The 26,679-nt window shown below is 36.6% G+C and overlaps 1 protein-coding gene and 1 pseudogene across 1 annotated transcript in view; both read left to right on the forward strand.

Moving 5' to 3' along the window:
• Window positions 1-26,679, forward strand: part of Efcab5 (EF-hand calcium binding domain 5) — a 151,186-nt gene that overhangs the window by 71,958 nt on the left and 52,549 nt on the right. Inside the window, 1 exon segment of the mRNA XM_087192040.1 lies at window positions 22,031-22,186. Within this exon segment, the coding sequence (XP_087048166.1) occupies window positions 22,031-22,186 (156 nt within the window).
• LOC147823841 (signal recognition particle RNA) lies at window positions 2,427-2,703 on the forward strand (annotated as a pseudogene).

The following is a 26,679-nucleotide window of genomic DNA, read 5'->3' on the forward strand; positions in this document are numbered from 1 at the left end:
CAAATCTCCAGCCCAAGGCAACCACTAATGTACTTTCTGTCAATACAGCTTTGCCTATTCTACACATTTCATGTAGGTAGAATTATATTATATGTAGTTTTTTGATTTGAGCTTCTTGCACCTATCATGTTTTCTTGGTCCATCCATGTATTAGTACTTTATTTTTACTGCCAAATAATATTGTCAATAATATTCCTTTGTATGGACATGCCACTTTATATTTACCTGTTCCTCAGTTGATGGACTTTTGGATTGTTTTTATTTTTTTTCTATTGTGAATAATGCTAAGAATATTTGTGTGTAAGTTTTAAAATGAATATATATTTTCATTTCTCAAGGGTATATATCCAGAAATGGAATTTTTGGGTTATATAAAGGCTGATCAAAAAAATATAGTATGTGTTTGAATTAAAAATAATTAATCCCTCTCAAAATACTCACCCTTGCCTTGAATACACTTATCCCATCATTCATGCCACTTTCTAAAGCAATTCTGGAAGTCTTTTTTTCTTCAATGTCTTTACAAAGTGTGCTAAAAAATACAGTGAATGCTGCTGAGTGCCATTCATAAGAAAGGTAGGCTTGTAAAGACATAAAGATGGGTCCTCATAACCTTTTGAGGAACTGCCAGACTATTTTCTACAGTGGTTGTACCAATTTACATTCCCACCAATAATTTTTGAGAGTTCCAATTGTTCTACAACCTTGCTATTATAACACTTGTTAATGCTATTCTTTTTGTTTTGTTTTTTATTATAGCCACAATTGTGGGTCTAAAGTTGGTATTTCTTGTTTGTTTGTTTGTTGAGTCAGGGTTTTGTTAAATGGTTCAGGCTGGCCTTTAGCTCACTATGTAGCTGAGGCCAGCCTCAAACTCACAGCAATCCTCCTGCCTCAGCCTCCTGAGTGTTGGGATTACAGGTATGCCAGATATTTCTAGTTTTACTGGTCAAAATTTATTTTAAAAGTAGGTCACTCAGATAACTCTGAAAGTTCTAAGATATAGAAATCTAATGTGTTATGGGCTTGCTTTGATAGCACATATACTAGAAATCTAATGTCTTCTATTCTGTTATCATTATGTAATAAAACTGAAAAAATAAACTTAAAAATTAAATCCAACCATTTGGAAAATTTTTAAATACTCTCCTAAATAATCCTTGAGTTGGACTTCCAGGAAGATGGCAGAGCAGTAAGTAGCAATAAATCAGCCTCTCCAAGATTTGGAATCTAGATACTGGAAAATAACAAATTGAAGAAGAAAAGAAGGAGGGAGGTGGATACCTGGTACCCAGGAAGGATCTAAAGGGAAAATTGGAGCCTACAGAGAAATTGAAGAGACAGACCATGATGCAGAAAAAGGAAGGGGTAGTCTTCATTGGCTCCGTGGCTCCTGGCTCCTGGCGAAAGAAAGGAAGATCAAATCAATAGAAATACAGTGGAAGCGAATGACCCCAGAGGTCTTCAGGGAGAAATGCACCAGTGGAACAGAGCAGTGAATTCCATGCACTACAGCAGCTGGTGAGTGACTCTAGTTCAAGCTTCTGCCATATCCCCTGGAGAAAGTGCCTGGTTGGATGCCATTTTAAGGAGAAGCCACTGAAACTGGGATTCAGAGCAGCTGCAGCTTGGCTTCATCTCAGGGTTCCCAGTGTTAAACCACAGTGACTGGGTGAGGGAGAACCACAGGAGACATCCATGGTCAGGGAGCTGTGGTGAGGCAGGAAGAGACACTCACCATGTTATAAGCTAAATGACTCCAACCCCATGACCAGAAGCCAGGTTCAACATGAATTTCTATGAATTTGAAAGTCCCACACTAGCACCCCACCCTAATGCTACTGCCAGCTTACTGGGATCATCCAGCATGGATCTGGGCTATGACTATCTCCCCTATCTACCAGCAAGAGCAGAGTCATGCCTTGAATTGGACACTGCCACAAAATAGTAGACTCTAGAATAGAACTAAAGATTCCCTGTAGGATTTCTATAGAAATTCCAAAGAAGATTCTTTATTTAATTGTTTTTCTTTGCTTTTGGTTATTTTGTTAAATTTTTGTTCATTTGGGTTTTTAAAAAATTTGTGTGTCTGTGTATATGTATGTGAATGTGAACACTCCTTTTAGGCTTTTTGTATTGTTGTGTTCTTGTTTTTGTCTTCTCCTTCTTTCCTTTCCTCCTGTCTTCTTCACCAGTTTCCTGAGGCTTGGGCAATCTTCCTTTATTCTTAAGCCCTGCTTCTAATCTTTTTCTCTTCTTTCCTTTCTCTATTTTTTCCTCTTTTCCCTTTTAAATTTTCTCCTTTTAGGGAAAAATTGCTGTTGAGTAGATAGTTACTGTATATAATTTTCTAGTTTGTTTTAGATTTTGTTATATAACCAGTAATCTTGTACCTAGAGTTAATGGTGGCAAATTATTAGTCATCACAGGCATGGCAGCACACACCTGTAGTCCCCACTACTCAAGAGGCTGAGGTGGGAGGATGCCTTGGGTCCAGGAGTTCTGGGCTGCAGTGTGCTATGCCAATTGGGTGTCCACACTAAGTTCAGCATCAATATGGTGACCTTCCAGAAACAAGAGACCACCAGGTTGCTTAAGGAGGGGTGAACCAGCCCAGATCAGAAATGGAGCAGGTCAAAACTCCTGTGATGATCAGTTATCACAGTTTGTTGTTTTCCAGTCTGTGTTTTATTCTATTGTTATTATTTATTGTACTACTTTAGCCAAGGTAACATAGTTGTTGTGATCAGTTTATCTTCTTTGAATGCCAATACCTAGATCATCTGTGGGTCATAAACAATACTACAGACAAGTACAAACAAACAGGGTGCTATGTCAATCAGGCTGCAACCTTTCATCTCTAATAAACAGAAGAGGTAGGATCCTGGGACAAACTCAAAGGCCAAAAGCCAGCTATGCCTAGAAGACATCTCTGCAAAGTAGTCATTTCCTTAAGAGGTCTCAATACTAGTAATAAAGCCATTGGCCATAAGCAATTTATGAGCCTCAATGCAAAAAACCAATAAACAACACCAACAACAGAAAGAGAATACACAGAAGCAAGATGCAACCCAATACCCCAAACTCACCCAAAGCAAATCCAGAGGGCATTGAGGTGAAAGAAATCAAAAGCCACCTAGTAGAACTTTCTGAAATGGTAGCAGATGAATAAATCTCTAGAAAAAAATCAGAAATAGTTAAACAGATAATTAAAGAGATAATGACCATAATGAAGGAAATGGTTAGTAAATCTAGAGTAGGTACAGATTAAAAAAAAGAGAAGTGCTTAGAAAAGGGAAGAAAACCATGAATGCCACATAAGAAAGAACCGGATGCCATAAAACAGATTCAAACAGATATCCAGGAGATTAAAAATTCCATTGAAAGTGTATGCAGCAGAATCAAGCAATGTCAGGATAGAATATGAGATCTAGAAGACAGGGTTGCAGTTGGCAATTATCAAATGACAGACTTCAAAAAAATAGCAAGGGACTATGAAGAATCAATATAACAGCTGCTAGACAATGCAAAGAAGAATAACATAAGATTAATTGGAATCAATGAAAAAGTAGATGATAGCACAAAGAATGTAAACTCGTTCACAGAAAATTTCCCAAGCATAGAAAAAGAATTTGACATACAAATAAGTAAGGCATATAGAACTCCAATTAGCTGTGTTCAGAAAAAACTACACCAAGGCACATAATAGTCAAGATTCCAGAAATTCAGCATAAGAACAGAATATTAAAAGCTATTAAAGAAAAGAAACAATCACAGCAGGAAAGGAAAATGGATCACAATCACAGTAGACTTTGGAACACAAACCCTTAAGTCAAGGAGAGATTGAAGTATTTCAAGCACTAAAAGTGTTACCTTCAGCCAAGATTGTTATACCCTGAAAAATTATCTTTTGAAATTGATGGAGAAATAAGATATTTCAATGATAAAGAACATCTGAAGAAATTCATGACCACCAAACCAGCACTCCAAAAAGTTCTGAAGGATATCCTAGAAAGAGACAACAAAGAACAATTCCATAAATCCCAATAGAATGAATCCACTAAGTAAGGGAAGCAATTAAACAGCATGGAAAGAATAGGAACCTACAACAGGAAAATTGCCAAGACCTGCACAGAGTAGGGTCCAAAGCTGGAGAGAGCAGTGGGAGATGAAGAAACAAAGAAACCAAAATTATTCTTGAAGTTTGGGACCAGGTGGAACTATAGCTTGTGGGGAGCTAATGGCCACGTGGAGCACCATGCACTCTTTATTTATAGTAGAAGGCAAACAGGAAGAGAAGGTGGGGCAAATAGTGCTACGTGGCCTACATGACCTAGGTGGAACATAACATGATTGTTTCGTGATCAGGGCATGCACAGGAAGGGAACAGGGAAGGATACACAACATAACTGTCTCCTGAGGCTGTTCCATCCAGGGTCTACAATGTTAGTCTGTTTGACTGTCTAATCTATGGAGGAGAAAGGGAGTAGGGAGGAGAAAGAGTAGGTTGGAGGTGAAGGGCCGTCTTCAGGCTCGGCCTGCAGTAGAAAATAATATAATGACAAAGATAAGTCAATTCATATCATTTATAACAATCAATGTTAATGGTCTCAGTTCACCAGTCAAAAGAAACAGATTGGCAGAATGGATCAAGAAACAAGATCCAACAATATGGTGCATATGAGAAACACATTTAACCCAAAAAGAAATTCATAGACTGAAGTCAAAGAATGAAAAACAATACTCCATACAACAGGAACCCAGAAAAACAAAGAGTAGCAGTTCTATTTGCAAAGTGAATTTCAAGGCACGGATGATCAGAAGAGACTAATAAGATCACTACATATTTGTCAAGGAAACAATTCAAGAGGAAGAGATAACCATAAATACGTATGCGCCAAATACCAGCACACCCAGCTATATAAAACAAATACTAATAGACAAGAAAAATCAGATATGCACTAATACAGTTGTAATGGAGGACCTCAACACTCCACTGTCAGAAATAAACAGATCAATTAGACAAAATAAATCAATAAAGAAATATCAGAACTGAATCAAACCTTTGAAAAAATGGACTTAGCAGATACCTACAGTGTTTCAACCCACAACAACAGAATACACATTCTTCTCAGCAGCACATGGGACTTTCTCCAAAACAAACCATATACCTGCTCATAGAACATGCTTAAGTAAATGCAAAGGAATTGAAATTATCCCATGCATATTATCAAATCATAGTGTGATGAAATTGAAAATAAATACCAAAACCACACACACTTCATAAATACATGGAAATTAATATTCTCTTGAACAACCAACAGGTCACAGATGAAATTGAAAAAGAAAATAGACAATTTCTACAACTGAACAATAATACCAATATGGCATATTGGAACTTATGGGATGCAATGAAAGCAGTCCTACAAGACAAATTTATAGCAGTGAATTCCCACATCAGAAAATCAGAGCAAGCTCAAATAAATGACCTAAGGTTCTAGAAAAAGAAGAGAAAGTTAAACCTATAGCATATATGAGACAGAAAATTATAAAGATAAGACCAGAAATTAATGTAATTGTGACCAAGAAAACAATACAAAGAATCAAAGAATCAAAGAGTTTGCTCTTTGAAAGATTAAATAAAATAAACAAACCTTTAGCCAACATTTTAAAACCAGGGAAAGAAAAAACACAAATCCATGTAATTAGGAATGAAAAGGTCAAAATCACAACAGATCCTACAGAAATCCAGAAGATCATCAATACCTACTTTGAAAGCCTGTACGCTAATAAGAGGGAAAATTCAGAAGAAACTGATAGATTCCTGGGTACACATGAATTACTAAAGCTGAATGAAGAAGACATAAAAATTCTAAACAATTCAATATCAATCAATTAAATTGAATAAGTAATTTTAAAACTACCAACAAAGAAAAGCCCAAGTCTTGAGAGATTCACTGCTGAATTCTACAGGAACTTTAAAGAATATCTAATGCCATTACTCTTCAAACTCTAATACTCCCAGACTCATTGCTGGAAACAGGAATTACCCTGATACCAAAACCAGAGACGGACCCAACTGAAAATGAGAACTATAGGCCAATCTCCTTAATGAAATAGATGCAAAAATCCTAAATAAGATAATGGCAAACAGAATTCAGCAAATCATCAAAAAGGTTATACAGCATAACCTAGTAGGATTCATCCCAGGGATTCAGGGATGGTCCAACATATGCAAATCAATGAATGTAATATACCACATTAACAGAACCAAGGACAAAAACCACATGATCATCTCAAAAGTTGCTAAGAAAGCATTTGACAAAGTCCAACATCCATTCATGAAGAAAACTCTACAGAAAACTGGACTAGAAGGTCTTTGTCTCAATCTGGTAAAAGCCATCTATGACAAGCCAACAGTCAGCATCCTACTAAATGGTCAAAAACTGAAAGCTTTCACTCTAAAATTAAGAACAAGACAAGGATGCCCACTATCACCACTTCTGTTCAATACAGTTTTTGAAACATTAGTCAGAGCAATTAGGCAAGAGAAACAAATAAAAAGAATATGGATAGGAAAGGAAGAAGTTAATTTATCATTATTTGCTGATGGATGGCATGATACTCTACATAGAAGATACCAAAAACTCCACCAAAAGACTCCTAGAATTAATAACCACTTTCAGCAGCATACCATGATATAAAGTCAACATGTACATGAATAACAACCTCGCTGAGAAAGGAATTAGGAAAACAACACCTTTCACAATATCATCAGGAAAAATGAAATACTTAGAAATCAATCTAACAAAGAAAGTGAAAGACCTATACATTGAAAACTGCAGTACACAGAGGATATTGGATATTGGAAAATGGAAAGATTTGCATTTTTCTTGGATAGGCAGAACAAATATAGTACAAATACCCACACTTTTAAAACCATTATACAGATTTAATCCAATTTCAATCAAAATACCAATATCATACCTCACAAAACTAGAGAAATCAATCCTAAAATTCATATGGAAACAGAACAGACCTAGAATAGCAAAAGCAATTCTGGGCCACAAAGGCAAGGCAACAGCATCACAATCCCTGACTGAAAGTTATACTATAAAGCTACAGTGATAATAAAAAGAGATTGAAGAGGATATCCAAAAATGGAAAGACATCCCCTGTTTCTGGGTAGGAAGGATCAACATAGTGAAAAAGGCCATACTTCCAAAACTGCTATATAGATTCAATGCAATCCCAATTGAAATCCCAGGAGCATACTTCATGGACCTTGAGAAAACAATCCAAAAATTCATTTGGAACAAAAAGAGACCCAGAATGGCAAAAGCAATTTTAGGCAACAGAGACATGGCAGGGGGTATTACAACCCCCAACTTGAAACTATATTACTAAGCTACTGTGATAAAAACAGCATGGTACTGGCAAAGAAACAGACCTGAGGACCAGTGGAACAGATTAGAAGATTCAGAGACAATTCCAGACACACTCAGCCACCTCATCTTGACAAAGGAGCCAAACACCCTCACTGGAGGAAAGATAACCTCTTTAATAAATGGTGCTGGAGAAATTGGGTTTCAACTTGCCAAAGATTAAAACTATATCTCTCACCATGCACTAAACTAAAATAAAAATGGATTAAAGATCTAAATATTAAAACAGAAATGCTGAACCAGCTGGAACAGAGGTTAGGTAGAACTCTTGAAGACACTGATGTAGGAAAAGAATTTAAGAACAAAACCTCAGTTGCCCATGAACTAGCACAAACAATCAACAAGTGGATTCTCTTCTTACTAAAATGCTTCTGCACAGCAAGAGAAACCACCAGCAGGGTGAAGAGACAACCCACAATGTGGGAAAAAATTTTCACCAGTGGTCCCTCATACAAAGGTCTACTATCTTGACTCTATAAAGAACTTTAAAAAATCAGACCTCTCAAATTTAAAGACCCAATCCAAATATGGGCATCTGAAATGAACAGACATTTCTCACACAAAGAAGTAGAAATGGCAAATAAACATGTAAAAATGTTCAACATCGCTGGTCATTCAAGAGATGCAAATGAAAACAATGCTGAGATTCTACCTCACCCCAGAAAGAATGGCTGCTATCAAGAAATCCACCAATAACAAATGCTGGCAGGGCTGTGGGGAAAGAGGAACACCGCTCCATTGCTGGTGGGAGTGTAGACTGGTGCAACCACTGGTGGAAATCAGTATGGAGATACCTCAAAGAACTAGGACTGGAAGTCCCCTTTGACCTAGCTATTCCCCTGCTGGGTATCTTCCCCAAAGAATTAAAAGAATCATACCACAGTGATATATGTGCGCCCATGTTCATAGCAGCACAATTTGTAATAGCTAAAACTTGGAAACAGCCCAAATGCCATCACCTGGAGACTGGATAAAGAAAATATGGTTTTTAAAAATAAAATGGAGTACTACTCAGCCATTAAAAATGAGAAATTAGAGACATTTATAGCTAAGTGGATGCACATTGAGGGAATACTCTTAAGTGAAATAAACAGGACACACATGTGTAAATACCAAATAGTTTCTCTAGTGTGAGAAACTGAAAGTGTAAGTAAGGACTAAAAGGTATAATAGATAATGTGAAATAGGAAGAAAAGGGGCAAAGGGGAAGGGGAAGGGGGAGGGGAAAGAGAAGTGGGAGGGGTTGGAGAAAGGAAAGAAGGGAATGGAATTAATATGAGAAAATGAAAAAATGGAAACAAAGTCTTTGTAAATAGGGAGGGATGGAGGGGTTGAAAGGAGGGCAGGGGAAGGGGGGAAAATAAGAACCAAGAGAGATTATGTAAAGGTGCAAATTTCCAATGATGAATGTCATTATATTGTATACCTAAAATGTACCAATAAAAGGATATACAGTTTTAAAAAAAAGAGTTATTTGAGCCCACTCTGTTTTCCTAATATGGGTATTCACTGCTATAAATCTCCCTCATAGGACTGCTTTCATTGCATCCCATGAATTCCAGGATGTTGTACTGTCATTATTGTTTAATTGTGGAAACTGTCTGATTTCTTCATTAATTTCATCTGTGATCCATTGGTTGTTCAAGAGGGTGTTATTTAATATCCGTGTGTTTATGAAGTTCTTGTCATTTCTTTTGCCATTTTTTTCCAATTTCATTGCACTATGGTCTGATAATATGCATGGGATAATTTCAATTTCTTTGCACTTAGTCTATTTTGGAGAACATCCCAAGTGTAACTGAGAAGAATGTGTATTCTGATGTTGTGGGGTAGAACACTCTGTCGACATGTACTAAGTCCATCTGTTCAAATGTTTGGTTCAGTTTTAATATTTCATTATTGATTTTTTCATCTAGTTGATCTATTTGTGACAGTGGGGTATTTGAGGTACCTTATTACAACTGTATTAGTGCTTATATAATTTTTCATGTCCATTAATATTTGTTTTATATAGTTGGGTGCACTGCTATTTAGTGTATATATATTTATGATTGTTCTCTTCCTCTTAGATTGTTTCCTTTACAAGGAAGTAGTGACCTTCTTTGTCTCTCATAATCAGTTTTGACTTGAAATCCACTTTGTCTGGAAATAGAATAGCTACCCCTGCTTTTTTCCAGGTTCCTGTCACATGGAATATTATTCTCCATCCTTTGACTTTTAGTCTATACATTTCTGTTTGAATTAAATGTGTTTCTTGCATGCAGTGTATTGTTGAATCTTGCTTTTTGACCCATTCTGCCAGACTGTTTGTTTTGATTAGTGTATTGAGACCATTAACATTGATGGTTATACCAGACTTCCAGATCACCAACAGCAACCCTAAAGGGAAATGAGATGGAACACTCTGATACTCAACCACCTGGACTCCCTGAACTGGCAACAAAAGAGGATCTGGAAAAAATGAAATCAGAAATAATTTCTCATATAACAGCAGAGATTGTGCTAGTAGTGCAAAGCATGATTAATAAATCTAGAGAGGAGCTGAGGAACATGATGGAATGCCAACATAGGAAACAAATGGAATCCATAAAACAGATGCAAACAGATTTCCGGGAGATTAAAAACTCCATTGAAAGTCTATGCAGCGGAATGAACCACTGTGAGGACAGAATTTCAAATATAGAAGATAAGATTGCAATTAGTGACCAGGAAAAGAAAAATCTCTTTAAAATAGTAAGGAACCATGAGAAATCAATCCAGCAGCTGCTAGACGATGCAAAGAAGACTAACATAAGAATGATCAGAGTCAATGAAGAAACAGAAGAGAGTGCAGATGACATAATAAAAACTGTTCACAGAAGTGATGGCAGAAAACTTCCCAAACAGGGGAAAAGGACTTGACATACAAATAGCTAAGGCATATAGGACTCTGACTAGCCATGGCCAAAAAAAATTCTACATATAGTCATATAATAGTTAAGATTCCAGAAACCCAACAGAACAAAATTCTACAAGCAGTAAGAGAAAAGAAAGAAATCACATACAAAGGAAAGCCCATCAGAATCACAGTAGACTTCTCAATGCAAACCCTCAAAGCAAGAAGAGCTTGGAGTGACATATTCCAAGCCCTAAAGGAAAACAGCCTCCAACCTAGATTGATGTACCCTGCAAAACTATCTTTCAAAATTGATGGAGAAATAAGATACTTTCATGACAAAAAGCACCTTGGAACTTCATGAACACCAAACCAGCACTCCAAAAAAATTTAGATAATATCCTAGGAAAAGACAATGAGGATCACAACCCCAGGAAGCCCAGCAGAATGAATCCATCAGGCATGACAAGAAATTAAACACAAAGAGGGAGAATCCAACAAAAAGAAAAAGTCATGACAATGATAAGTCAATATGTATCAGTTATAACCATCAATGTTAAGGGTCTCAATTCACCAATCAAAAGAAATAGACTGGCAGAATGGGTCAAGAAGCAAGATCCAACAATATTCTGCATACAAGAAACACACTTAATTCAAAAAGAAACTCATAGACTGAAAGTTAAAGGGTGGAAAAGAATACTCCATGTGATGGGAACCTGAAAAAATCCAGGAATAGCTCTCCTCTTTGCAGATCAAGTGGATTTCAAACCAACACTTATTAAGAGAGACAAAAAAGGACACTACATCCTTGTAAAGGGAACAGTCCAAGAGGAAGAGATGACAATCATAAATATCTATGCACCAAACACTAGTGCACTCAACTATATAAAACAAATACTAACAGACATGAAAAATCATATAAGCACTAATACCATAGTAGTGGGGGACCTCAATACCTCACTGTCACAAATATACAGGTCAATTAGACAAAACACAAGCAACAAAATACTAGAACTCAATCAAACTCTTGAACAAATGAACTTAACAGATGTTTACAGTGTTCCACCCCACAAAATCAGAATACACATTCTTTTCAGCTGCACATGGGTTGTTCTCCAAATTAGAACACATACTCACTCATAGAACATGTTTAAGTGCAAAGGAATTGAAGTTCTTTCCTGTATATTATCAGATCACTGTGATAAAATTGGGAGATCAGTAGCAAAAGAAACCACAAGAATTTCATAAACACAAGGAAATTGAACAACACACTTCTGAATAACTAATGGGTCACAGAGGAAATTAAAGAAGAAATCAGTCAGTTCCTACAATTAAATGACAATGATAATGCAACATATTGGAATCTATGGGACATAATGAAAGCAGTCTTACGAGGGAAATTCATAGCAGTGAATACTCATATTAGGAAAACAGAGCGAGCCCAATTAAACAACCTGATGCTGAATCTCAAGCTTCTAGAAAAAGAAGAGCACAACAAACCCAAACCTCATATGAGGGAGGAAATATAAAGATCAGAGCAGAAATCAATGCAATGGAGACTAAGAGAACAATACAAAAAGTCAATGAAGCCAAGAGTTGGTTCTTCAAAAGAATCAACAAAATTGACAAATGCTTAGCCAACCTTATCAGAAAAAGGAAAGAAAAGGTCCAAATCCATGCAATTAGGAATGAAAAGGATGTAATTACAACAGACCCAGCAGAAATCCAGAGGATCATCAATACCTACTTCCAGAACCTATACACCAATAAGAAGGAAAACACAGAAGAAATGGACAGATTTTTAGATACATGTGAATTATCAAAGTTGAACAAAGAAGACCTAAAAATTCTAAACAACCCAGTATCAATCAGTGAAATTAAAAACATAATTAAAAACCTACCAACTAAGAAAACCCCAGGTCCTGATGGCTTCACTGCTGAATTCTACAAGACATTTAGAGAGGAACTACTGCCATTACTGTTTAAACTCTTCAGTGAAATTGAAAGGGAAGCAATACTCCCAAATTCATTCCTGGAAGCAAGCATCACCTTGATCCCCAAAGCAGAGAAAGACCCAACTGAAAAAGAGGACTATAGGCCAATCTCACTAATGAATAATAGATGCAAAATTCCTGAATAAGATTCTGGCAAATAGATGCAGAAGATCATCAAGAAGGCCATATACACTGACCAAGCGGGATTTACCCCAGGGATGCAGGGATGGTTCAACATACGCAAATCAATCAATGTAATACACTATATCAATAGAGCCAAGGACAAAAACTATATGATCATCTCAATAGATGCAGAAAAAGCATTCAACAAAATCCAATACGCATTTATGATAAAAAAAAAACAAACCCTACACAAAATTGGAATAGATGGTCTCTACCTCAATCTGATAAAAGCCATCTATGAAAAACCAACAGCCAATATCATACTAAATGGTCAAAAACTGAAATCCTTCACACTTAAATCAGGAACAAGACAAGGATGTCCACTATCACTACTCCTATTCAATATAGTTTTGGAAACATTAGCCACGGCAATTAGACAAGAGAAAGAAATAAAAGGAATAAAAATAGGAAATGAAGAAGTCAAATTGTCATTGTTTGCAGATGACATGATACTCTATATAGAATATCCCAAGAACTCCAGCAAATGTCTTCCAGACTTAATAACCAAATTCAGTAAAGTATGTGGATACAATGTCAACACACGAAAATCAATAGCTTTAAACAATACAAAAATTCTTTTGGAACCAGAAAAGACCTAGAATAGCAAAAGAAATTTTATGCAACAGAGATATGGCTGGGGGTATTACAATCCCTGTCTTGAAATTATACTACAAAATTACTATGATAAAAACAGCATGGTACTGGCAAAGGAACAGAACCAAGGATCAGTGGAATAGATTAGAAGATGCAGAAACAACTACAAATATGCTCAGCCACCTCATCTTTGACAAAGGAGGCAACCATCCTCATTGGAGGAAAGATAGCCTATTTAATAAATGGTGTTGGAAAAACTGGACTTCAACCTGACAAAGATTAAAACTAGACCCATACCTATCACCATGCACTAAACTAAGATCAAAGTGGATTAAAGATTTAAATATCAAGACAGAAACACTAAATTTGCTGGAAGATAAGTTAGGTAGAACTCTTGAAGGCTTGGTATAGTAACAGTCTTTATGAACAAAACCTCATTGGCATGGAAACTTGCACAAAGAACCAACAACTGGGATCTCATCTTATTAAAAAGCTTCTGCACTGCAAGAGAAACCACCAACAGAGCAAAGAGACAACCTACAATGTGGGAAAAAATTTTCAGCAACTGTACCTTAGACAAAGGACTACTATCTAGAATATATAATGAACTGAAAAAAATCAGATCCCCCAAATTCAAAGACCCAATTCAAAAATGGGCATCTGAAATGAACTGACATTTCTCACACAAAGAAGTAAAAGCAGCAAATAAATATATGAAAAAATGTTCAACATCACTGGTCATTCGAGAGATGCAGATGAAAACAACACTGAGATTCCACCTCACCCCAGAAAGAATGGCTGCTATCAAGAAATCAACCAATAACAAATGCTGGCAGGAGTGTGGGGAAAAAGGAACACTTCTCCATTGTTGGTGGGAGTGCAGACTGGTGCAGTCACTGTGGAAATCAGTATGGAGATACCTCAAAGAACTAGGCTTAGGGGCTGGGGATTTAGCTCAGTGGTTCCTGGTTCTGCCACCTGCCTCGCAAGTGCAAGGTCCTGAGTTCAATTCCTGGTACAAAAAAAAAAAAAAGAAGTAGGCTTAGTGGTCCCATTCAACCCAGCTATCCCCCTGCTGGGTATCTTCCTAAAAGAATTAAAAGAATCATACCACAGCAATATATGTGCACCCATGTTTATTGCGGCACAGTTTGTAATAGCTAAAGCTTGGAAACAACCCAAGTACCCATCAACTGGAGACTGGATAAAGAAGATGTGTTTTTTTATAAAATGGAATACTACTCAGCCGTAAAGAACAAGAAACTAGAGACATTTATAGCTAAATGGATGCATATTGAGGCCATCCTCTTAAGTGAAATAAATAGGACACATATGTGTAAATACCATATAGTTTCTCTAGTGTGAGAAACTGAAAGTGTAATTAAGGATACACACAGTTGAAATTGCCTAATAACATATTTCTTGGATTGTGTTTCCATTGTGTGTCATACGACTGTATCAAAATTTAAATTAGGGAGAAGTTTGGCTTATGTGGAGTATACTAGCTAACTGGATTTTTTTTTCCTGACCATTATTTGTTCAGTGTGGGTTTTGGGGATCTTTCTGAAGCAAATCACATCCTCTGGTGTCTTGTTGGTACTTGAGATTTTTTTTAAGTTATATGGAAAAATGTTTAAGTGCTGTTCAGTTTTGTTTTGGTTGAGTTCTACTGTATTTGAATATTGTCGTAGTTTTTTTTTTGCCTTGCATTGTTCTTCTTTGAATGGTTTTAATTTCTGTATGTGTGTGTGTTTGATAATAAAGATATTTTTTAATTTAAAAAAATCAATAGCTTTCCTCTACACAAACAACAGACTCACTGAGAGAGAAATAGGGCAAACAATTCCTTTCATAGTAGCATCCAAAAAACTGAAATACCTAGGAATCAACCTAACAAAAGAAATCAAAGACCTCTTCTCTGAAAACTATGACACTCTGAAAAGAGAGATTGAAGATATCAGAAAATGGAAAGACATCCCCTGCTCCTGGGTAGGAAGGATCAACATAGTGAAAATGGCCATACTTCCAAAACTGCTATATAGATTCAATGAAATCCCAGCAGCATACTTCATGGACCTTGAGAAAACAATCCAAAAATTCATTTGGAACAAGAAGAGACCCAGAATAGCAAAAGCAATTCTAGGTAACAGAGACATGGCAGGGCATATCACAACCCCCAACTTGAAACTATACTACAAAACTACTGTGATAAAAACAGCATGGTACTGGCAAAGAAACAGACCTGAGGACCAGTGGAACAGATTAGAAGATGCAGAAACAACTCCAGACACACTCAGCCATCTCATCTTTGACAAAGGAGCCAAACACCCTCACTGGAGGAAAGATAGCCTCTTTAATAAATGGTGCTGGAAAAATTGGGTTTCAACAAAGATTAAAACTAGACCTATATCTCTCACCATGCACTAAACTAAAATCAAAATGGATTAAGGATCTAAATATTAAAATAGAAACACTGAACCAGCTGGAACAGAGGTTAGGTAGAACTCTTGAAGACATTGGTGTAGGAAAAGATTTTATGAACACAACCCACAATGTGGGAAAAAATCTTCACCTGCTGTTCCTCTACTCTCTCAAATCTATAAAGAACTTAAAAAAAAGTCAGACCTCCCAAATTTAAAGACCCAATCCAAAAATGGGCAGCTGAAATGAACAGACATTTCTCAGAGAAAAAAGTAGAAATAGTAAGTAAACATATGAAAAAATGTTCAACATCACTGGTCATTTGAGAGATGCAGATGCAAACAACACTGAGATTCCACCTCACCCCAGAAAGAATGGCTGCTATCATGAAATCAACCAACAACAAATGCTGGCAGGGCTGTGGGGAAAGAGGAACACTGCTCCACTGCTGGTGGGTACAATCAGCAAAAAATTAAAGTACCATATAAACAAGTTACACTGTACAAAAAAGACATTGAGGCTCTATTCACAAGATGTACACAACTGTACAAAAAGATGGGTCATAAGAATGAGTGGTGGGTCATAAGTCTGAATAGTATGCCTTGGTCATAAGTCCAAACAGTTGTTAAACAGGTGGATCATTAAATGAGGAATATCTGTAGTTACTCCAGATCATCTAGTTCAGTAGTTCTCAAACTTTAGCTAGCTACAGAATCATTTATAGGGCTTATTAAAACACAGATTGATCAGGCTGGGGATTTAGCTCAGTGGTTCCGCTGTCTGCCTTGAAAGTACAAGGTCCCAAGTTTGATCCCTGGTACCAAACACACACACACATACAGAGATTGATAGACCCTAACTCCAGAATTTCTGGTGCAGTAAGTCTGGGGTGAGGTTCAAACAATTTGTATTTCTAACAAGTTCTCAGGTGATGCTGATGTTGTTGTTCTAGGGATCACACTTGCAGAATCACTGATCTCACTGAGTTTCTCCTTTTTAAAGATGTGTGTTAACTGAGAAGACTGTTTTAGTCTATAAAGAAAACTTTCTTGGCTACCCAGGAGCCCTGCAGAGGATCCCAATCTCCTGCTCAGTGCTAAGACACAAGGCAAGAAGAAAGACTCAGAGACAAAATCAAAGTGAAATGGGGAACTGGGATGGTCAGAGCTGAGTAAGCAGCAAAGACTCTGAACAGCCAGAACCACTGATATTTGTTGGTTACACAATCATTTGTTAAATTGAGATTAGGGGGCTATGAGTGGTTGCTAGGGATAAGTTCCTGACACAGGCAAGGCTTGTAAAAGAATGAGCAAGGTACTCTCGCATTGGGAATAGAACAGACCAGGTATAGATTGTGGTTAATGATTAACCTGTGTTTTCAGTTAAAGAAGATATCAATTCTGGGAACAGAGTTTGGGTACAAGTCATGCTGACCTCAGCTGTTGTGTTATCCCATATCAGACCCCACAGCTTCATGGACCATTTCTCTGGCCTTGGCTGTGGCCATTGGCAGGAGGATAATTGCTAATCTGTGCACCACCACAATGCCCCTATGAGTCACACAGGCTTCAGTCAGACTCACTTTTTAAAACAAGCCAACTGTATGGTTAACTCTTTACAGCCTGCAATGTTTATAGCCTGGTTGGGGCATAATAATAGGGTGGTCTCTCACACTTGGCCAATTTCTAGGGTTATGAAGAACTTATTACACAAAATATCCAGGCTCTGTACGTGTACTGGATCCTTACCATAACCTACTGAGGTAGCTACTACTATGATACGTATTTCACAAGTGAAAAAATGTGGGAAATTGGATTTGAAACTAGATCGGGTCCAGAATGTGAGTTCTTAACCACTTACACTACTCTTTCCCTAGGAATAGAGAATTTAATTGTGCTCTTTGAACTGTCATGAATAATGGCAATTGTATGCTTTAGGCAGCTAAGGGAACCAAGTATTTAGAAAAATTCTTTGGCTGTGCTGTAAATATTTCTCTTTTGATCTCTAAAGCAATTAAACTGACTCATCTGCATGGACACAAGTCTAATGTGTCTCTTATATAATACATTCTAAATTTGCCTAGATGATATTAATGAGGAAATGAACTAATAACTCTAAAAATTATGTGTCATTGAAATATGCCCAAAACATTCTCCATTTAAAGCAAATTACTATTCTTTAGTGGCAAATTACTAAAACAACTTTTTAAAGCAAAGCATATTAATTATAAAAACCAGAAATCAATCTGAGCTAATATAGCTGAAAATGAAATGTTCATGATCCAAGGGCTTTAGGAAGATAGTAGAACAGAGAATTGGGAACCATCAAAACTTTTTTCTCTCTACTTTTTTTGAGACAGAGTTTCACTATGTAGTTCAGCTCAAACTTACAGTAATCCTCCTGCCTCAGTCTCCCAAGTGTGGGATTACAGGCATGAGCCACCACGCCCAGCTTCTCTTCTTTCTCTCTTCCCTCTCTCTCCCCTTTCCTCCCTTCCTCTCCCCCTCTCTCCTCTCCTTCCTTTTATTCTCTCCCCTCCCCCCATTTCTCTCTCCAGACATTCTCAGCATCTTCACTTCACAGGGAACAATCTGACCACCAAGTAACTCTTAAATTTACAAATGAAGGGTGGTGGCAAAACTGGGTATAGTGGGACACACCTGGAATCCCAGCTACTTGAGAGGCTGAGGCTACAGGATTAAGAGTTCAAGGCCAACCTGACAACATAGTGAGACTATCAGAAAACAAAAAGTGGCAGACTATGCCTCTCCTTTGGCATTTGGGTTACTCTAAGCCAAAAGCACTTTAAAAATAGCAGATAAAAGAAAGACATTCTAATTTCCCTTTTCTTCCTGAAAATAAGAGATAAAAACTCCCACGTGGAAGATAACTTCCCTGTATCAGGAAAAAGGAAAGTCTTCAATGAGGAGTCTTAGCTGAGAGAATTCTGTACAAATAGACTTTGTTACAATAATTATCTTCCTTTTAGCCTCCCCATGTAATTTAGTTACTTTTCCAAAATTACTTCTTTGTTCAAACTAACATAAAAAGCATGTAGATTTTGCCATTTCTTTGGGTCTTCATTTTCTTATAAAGGCCCCAAGTCACATAAAACTTACATTAGACTTTTATGCTTTTTTTCCTATTAGTCTATCTTATGTCAATTTAATTCTCAGGTCCCCCTGAATACTCTAAAAGGGTAAAGATAAAGTTTTGCCTCCTCCCCTACATATTTACAAGTCCAGCCTCAATCAGAGATCAAAAGGCCATTCCTGAATCCTAATCCTCAGTTCACAGTGGACAGAATCTGGATGGCCTTGCTTAGTTTATGTATCCTCTCTTGGTCCAATCATTTATAACTACGGAAGTAGAGTCATAATCTATTAATTTGGCTAATTCTGTGCTTGGAGCAGGGAAGAAAATCATTGTAAACAAAGCTATACTTCATGAGGCATCTACTCAGAAACTCATCTAGTGCTTGATCATTTCTTTCTACCCAGTATACTTTCTATTTCTGCCAATTAGAAGTAATAGATCAAGAATGTAACGTTCCTGATCTAGCAAACTGACAAAAATTCAGACAGCAGTACACACTGATGGTGAGGCTCAGGGGAAATAGCCACTTATACATTAGTGGTGGGTGTGGCAGAGGGCATAAATTCCACATAAAACTTATAATTAAAAAATATACCTACCAGCCAGGGATTTAGTTCAGTGGCACCACACCTGCCTTGCAAGCAAAAGGTCCTGAGTTTGATCCCAGGTACTGGGAAAAATATATATTTATGTATACCTATTGATCTCACTTCTGATGGATTGCTATTCAACAGGGATCAAGAGAAATGGCCCAAGAGCATAGATGTTTTTAGCCCCTATGATACTAGATGATAGGATTTTTTTTAATCCCAAGGATGGTAGAAACAAGATGGGGGATAAATGTTGTAAACACACACACTCCTGCTAAGGCAAAGCTTTATTGGAAGGGTAGCAAGGGGCTTCAGCTGAATTTGGGCTCCACCTGAAGGGAGTCAGTAGTTGGCTGAGAGAATGACCAAGGTGTTGCTCTCAAAACAAAAAGAACAGCAGGTTTTTATTGATTGTTGGTGTGGGGTAAGGTCTGGTAATTTCCCTTGTCCTGGGGAACAATTTCAAAGGATGTTTCTTCTAGTGATAGACTTGACCCACCAGGTCATCATGGTAAACTTGTACTAGAGGCTGTTGAATTCTTGTATATTTGGCACTATCATCCTGTGCAAAACATCTCAGCATTGTGGTTGTTCCCATGACAGTGCTAAAGGATTTCAAGGCTTGAGCTTTTTGCATATTCTGCCATGTTGAAGATGAAGCCTTGTGGGAATTTGGGCCACATCACTGCATGACAAGAATCATCTTCCAGTGGAACCAAGAGGGACTTTTGGCTTAGGTTTCCTCTTAGTTGTCACTGGCATGCCAGTGACTCTCCTTGGAAAAGAAGGCACACTGAATAATCTTCAGGTGCTGTCTCCAGCAAGTCTTAAACTTCTGGAAGGGTTTTCTCCTAGGTTCACCTCAGTAAGGCTAGACGAAGAAAGCCAAAAACTGGGTCTTTTTAGCCAATTGTTTATCCTGGTTGGGCTCTCATGCCCTGTCTCTATTGTTGAATATTTTGAAAGCCTCAGTAACCACACTGGCCAAAAGGGCTTGGTCTACCTGTTTCAATTTTTGTAATTTTTTCATAATGTCTAGGGCTGACTGTGTATCTTGATAAAGAATTATAAAGACTCATACATAAGGGACTTCTCCTTTTTCTTGTTTCTTGCAATAGAGATCTAGGCATAAAATGGTGTTGAAATTAAAGGAGCCATTGAAAGACCGTTTTTCTTAGTTGTCAACAACATATTGGGGCCAAGCAATATTGTAAAAGAAGATAAATTCCTTTTACTTTAGGTTGTTTAAGTTCCATTTTTCCCAGTTAGATAGCAGACACACTAGAAGGAAATCTTCTGGAATGCTATTGGTGTTTCTCCTATCTGAGACCTCTGTAAATTTGGTGTGCCATAATGATTAGTCATGGGGAAGGGTATAAAGCCCAAGATCAAGTGCCTAGGTAAATATTATACTCTTTGCCCTGTGCACTTTAAGTGTGAATTTTTTTGCATCAAAGGAAGGGAAGGCCTCCACACTAGGAGTTGGTATACTATGGGAAATGTAGTCAGGTTGTACATATTAGCAAGTAACATAAATCAAAACACAAGGTGGGGCAGGGTGTTCAGGAAACCTAAACTGGGAATTTAAACTTTTGCTACAGTCAATTATCCCATTTTAGTCCACCATCAGACATCTGCAGGCTAAAATGAAGAGTCACTGTTTTCAACAAATGTGGACCCCAAGTCCCTAGGAAGTAACCTAGGCATATTATCATAACCTCCACATCAGAGATGTTATCTACAGCAAAACTAGCAGGAAACTAATAATGTATTGCCCAGCTATGTGACCTCCAAAATTAGTGATTTTTAAGTTGACTAAAAGCAAATGAAGTGAGAGGGCTTATTTAGATTTTTTTCCTTAGTAACAATTTCTCACTTCATGTAAACATTCTGCTTTTCTGGTTTTATGAGGGTCTTATGATCTTTAAAAAGAACACAAGGGTAGGGAAATAACATGCCATACTATAAAGGGTAATAGTTTCCTTTACCCTGGAGTTTATTTTGTTGTCCCAGCCTTTTGTCCCAGCATAGTCACACCATGAGAGCCCTTGTCAACTACAGTTAAAAAAAAAAAAAATAGGGCCAGGGATTTAGCTCTGCCTCCTGCCTCCCAAGCGCAAGGTCCCAATTTCAATCCCAAAATAGACAAAGGATACCTTATTGAAATATAAGAAACCAAAACCCACTCAGAGTCCCCATTCTTTACACTCCAATAATTAAATGTAGTCATTCATGGAACACATATGTGCTTATATGCCATGTACCAATTTTTTTAAAAACTTCATTATGAGAATTTTTAATCTGCAGGCACCATTTTAGGACCACTGCTATTTTATACTGTGAGAAAAATCTGCCCTATATAATGCTAATATAACCTGTAGGGAAAATTGCTCCAAAAAATATCTATCTAGTCCCATTGGTGTATGGTGCTGGGGACTGCACTAGTCACCTTTCTCCACTGCACAGCCTGTGGAATGACATTCACATGAAAATTCTTTAAGTGATAAGCAAATGATAATGGAAACATTTATCAGTCATAATACTTTGTGTACATTGACTGAATCCTTGGGAAAATGCAAATAAAGAGTATGATTTTAAACCAAGCATGGTTGTGCATGCTTGAAATTCCAGTTACTCAGGAGACTGAGCCAGAAGGATTGAAAGTTTGAGATCAGGATGGGGAACTTAGTGAGATCCTGTCTCAAAAAAAAAGGAGTGGGGTGGAAGAGGTGAAACTGGGCTTGTAAACTGCTGGGTTTAATCCCCAAGACTGAGAAAAAAAAAAAGGAGCATGTTTTTAAGTCATTATTTATCCTTTTTTTCCCCTTGCAGTACATCTCTTCATGGGTTGCAGACCTTAAAAGTGAAATTTTTGAGGAACTCCTTAAGCACCTTTGCCACTATGCCGATGAATTCTGGGAGATCATAAAAACTGACATGCAGAGACAGATTTTTGTAGAACTTTTCCTACATTGTGACCATGGGAAGGTAAGACTCTTAAAGTATTGCTTCTTGAACTATTTGTTGTAAAAGACTAGTTTTTAGGTTGTTGTTGATGGTGATTTTTAAATTTCCAATATGTTGTGAATGAATATGCAATTAAAATGAATTATGAAGGGGCATACAAAATACAATCCACATTTTTAATTATTAGATTCAAATCTGACTTATTAGGTGCTTTCTCAAATTCCTATAAACTTTTCTAGATGTTATTCTCAATTTTTATACCTTTCTTATTACAGACTGCCACCAGCCTGTAGATCATACCTTCCCATTACTAAGACAATGGGAATTTAAAATTGTCTTTGTTTTCTGTCTTTGTTGGTGGCTTCCTATGTAAAAGAGCCGCTAAGTATTAAAAGCCTATTGCTTTTATTATGCTTTTTCTTAAAGATAAGAAGAGTTTATATCAAAAAGTATTTCTAAGGATGAGGTTTAGGAAAATACTTGTGTGCCAAGATACAAAATGGACTTAAATATAGAAACAAATTATACTGTCATAAATATTTATTTATTTATTTATTTATTTATAACCCTATGTTCCAAAAAGGATGCAAGAAGGCTCACAAGAATAGAAAAAAATTCAGGGACGAAGAAAAGAGAATAGTGAATGAAGTTATAATTTAGCCCCAATGACCTAAATATTTGTTGTAGGATATATGCAAGTTTGATTCTAAGCTTCCCTGATAGTGAATGTGAAAAAAATATGACCAAACACACTATTGACAATGTTTATAATATAAATACAAATTGGTGCTAAGAAGAAGTACAAAACTTTCAGCTTCAGAGTGCAACCAATGACTAGAGGTAGTCATTAAAGGGAACTTGTGTGATAACAGAACATCTTTTGTGATGGACAGGTAATAAATGAATCAATGACTTTCTCAGGGAAGTTTCTTATAGCCCCTTAAGTGTAGGCAAATGGTACCGGTCCTGACTGTAATTCAGAAAAAGCAATTCCCAAAGGAACTGATATGTGCAATCTAGATTCTTAGATACGTGCCTACTTGGCTTCAATCAGGAATATATTCTATAAAATCTAAAATGTCCATATGTATCTTTACAATCTCATGAACATTACTTGTTTAAACAGAATTTGTAATACATATTAGGTGATAGAGGGATCAAGATTTTACTGATAAAATGCCTGGAGAAAAACTGCTCTCTGTTGGTCAATTTAACACCAACTCCAAACATAATGGAATGATATTTAGAGGAATGAATAGAGGTTTGCAATTTTGTGCACTTTGTTTTTCTTCCTATCATTAAAAAAGAAGTTATGTGTTGATCTTTTATACATAGAATCTAGAATAAAGAAGTTAATTGAGTTTCTGAATGAATATTTTAAAATTGATTTTGTTGGTACTTTGATCACATTCATCATAGGAAATTTGTACCTTACAACATACATCTTTTTTTTCAAATTCTTTCCCTCCTTTCAACCCTTCTACATTTACAAAAGTTTTGTTTCTATTTTTTCCTTCTATTCTCTTTTTTTCCTTTTCCCTTCCTTCCCTTCCCTTCCCCCTCCCCTTTCCCCTGCACATTTGAATATTTTCTTCCTACTTTCCAATATCTCTTCTCCATTTTGATGTTACCCTGTGAGTTAATCATACAAGATAAACAATGTGATATTTAAACATGTATGTCCAATTTATTTCACTTAAAATCACGTTCTCGTCATTTACCTAAAAGTGTCTCAAGTTTATCCTTCTTTATGGCAGTGTAGTACTCCGTTGTATATTAAAACCATATTTTCTTTATCCATTCACCCGTTGATGGGCATCTGGGCTGTTTCCAAGATTTAGGTATTACAAATTGTATGACTGTAAACATGGGAATGCATGTATCGCTGTGCTATATGTTTTTAGCTCTTTTGGGAAGATACCTAGAACAGAAATACCTGGGTCAAATGGAAACTCTAGCTTTAGTTTTTTGAGAAATTTCCATACTGATTTTCATAATTGTTGTACCAATTTATACTCCCACCAACAATGGAGAAGGATTCCTTTTTTACCACAGCCTCGCCACCATTTGTTATTACCTTCTTGATGATAGCCATTCTTTCTGAAGTGACATGGAATCTCAGTGTTGTTTTAATTTGCATTTCACAAACTACCAGTGAAGTTGAACATTTTTTTCATACATTTATTTGCTGTTTGTACTTCTTCATCTGAGAAGTGTCTATTCATTTTAGATGCCCATTTTTTTATTGGGTCTTTAAATTTGGAGGGTCTGGTTTTTTTGGTTTTTTTAGTTCTTTATGTATTCTAGATGTTAGTCCTTTGTCTGAGGAATAGCTGGCAAAAATGTTTTCCCATTCTGTGGGTTGTTTCTTCATTCTGTTGGTGGTTTCTTCTGCTTTGCAAAAGCTTTTTAATTTGATGGGATTCCACTTGGTGATTTTTTGGTAGTATTTCCTGTGTGATTGGGCTTTTCTTCATAAAGTCTTTGCCTACCCCTATGTCTTGAAGAGTTTTGCCTAGTCTGTCTTCTAGCAGATTAAGTGTTTCTGTTTTAATATTTAGGTCTTTGATCCCTTTTTTTTTCCTTTGATCCCTTTTGATTTTAGTTTAGTGCATGATGGGAGATATAGGTGTAGGTTTACCTTGGGGCATGTGAAAAATCAGTTTTTTCAGTACCATTTATTAAAGAGGCTATCTTTCTTCTTCTGCATTTTCTATCTTATTGGAGTACAGGTTTTCAGAGGAGGTATTGCTCTTCTGGATTTCTGCAGAATCTGTTGTGATTTTCCCCTTTTCATTCCTAATTGCATTCCTAATTGATCTGAGTCTTTTCTTTCCTTTTTTTTATAAGGTTGGCTAAGGTTTTGTCTATTTTATTTAATCTTTCAAAGAGCCACCTCCATTGATTCATTCTTTGTATTGATTTATTAGTCTCAATTGCATTAATTTCTGCCCTGATATTTATAATTTTCTCTCTCATACATGCTTTGGGTTTAACTTGCTCTTCTTTTTTAGAACCTTGATGCTCAACATTAGGTTATTTATTTGAGCTTGCTCTGTTTTTCTGATGTGGGAATTTACCACTATAAATTTCCCTCATAGGACTGCTTTCATTGCATCCCATAAGTTCTGGTATATTGTATTGGCATTATCATTTAATTGTAAAAACTGTGTAATTTCTTCTTCTTCTTTTTTTTGTGTGTTTTTATTTTTGGTACTGGGGATCTAACTCAGGTCCTTGTGCTTGCAAGGCAGGCACCAGAACCACTGAGCTAACTCCTTAGCCCTGTCTAATTTCTTCTTTAATTTCATCTGTGACCCATTGGTTATTCAAGAGGGTGTTATTTAATTTCCATGTGTTTGTGAGGCTTTTGTGGTTTCTTTTGGCATTGATTTACAATGTCATTGTGCTATGATTGGATAATATCCATGGGATAATTTCAATTCCTTTGCATTTACTTAAGCATGTTATATGAACTAGTATGTGGTCTATTTTGGAGAAAGTCCCATATGCTGTTGGAAGAATGTGTATTCTGTTGTTGTGGGGTGGAACACTGTAGATATCTACTAAGTCCATTTGTTTAAAGGTTTAGTTTGGCTCTGATATTTCTTCGTTGATTTTTTGTCTAGTTGGTCTGTCTATTTGTGACAGTGGGGTATTGAGGTCCCACGTACACTTGTATTAGTGCTTATCTGATTTTTCATATACAATAATGTTTGTTTATATAGCTGAGTGCACTGGTTTTTTGGTGCATATATGATTGTTATCTCTTCCTCTTGGATTGTTCCCTTAACAAGTATCTAGTGACCTTCTTAGTCTCTTCTGATCAGTCTTGGCTTGAAATCCTCTTTGTTTGCAAATAGAATAGATACCCCTGCTTTTTTCCAGGTTTCTGTCACATAGAGTATTGTTTTCCATCCTTTAACTTCAGTCTGTGAACTTCTTTTGGGTTAAATGTGTTTTCTTGTATGCAACATATTGTTGGTTCTTGTTTCTTGATCCATTCTGCCCATCTCTTTTGATTGGTGTTTTGATACCATTTACATTGATATTATAACTGATATCTATTGACTTATCCTTGCCATATTATTTTCCTTTTGTTGGTTCTCTTTCTTTCCCCTCTGTTTAATTGCTTGCCTTGTCTGAAGGAGTCATTCTGTTGGGACTCATGGAATTAATTGTCTTCACCGTCTTTTTCTAGAATATCCTTCAGAACTTTTTGGAGTGCGGGTTTGGTGATCATGAATTTCTTCAAGTGTTCTTTATCATGGAAGTATCTTATTTCTCCATCAATTTTGAAAGATAATTTTTCAGAGTACAACAATCTGTGTTGGAGGTTGTTTTCTTTCAGGGCTTGAAATACTTCACTCCAAGCTCTCTTTGACTTAAGGGTTTGTGTTGAGAAGTCTGCTCTGATTGTGATGGTTTTTCCTTTACAGGTGATTTGTTTCTTTTTCTCTAACTGCTTTTAATATTCTTTTCTTGTGTTGAATTTCTGGAACCTTGCCTATTAT

The sequence above is a fragment of the Heterocephalus glaber genome, unplaced genomic scaffold (genome assembly GCF_053883595.1).
Source record: "Heterocephalus glaber isolate CG9 unplaced genomic scaffold, H.glaber_assembly_v1.0 deba00001564, whole genome shotgun sequence".
NCBI classification, from domain to species: Eukaryota; Metazoa; Chordata; class Mammalia; order Rodentia; family Bathyergidae; genus Heterocephalus; species Heterocephalus glaber.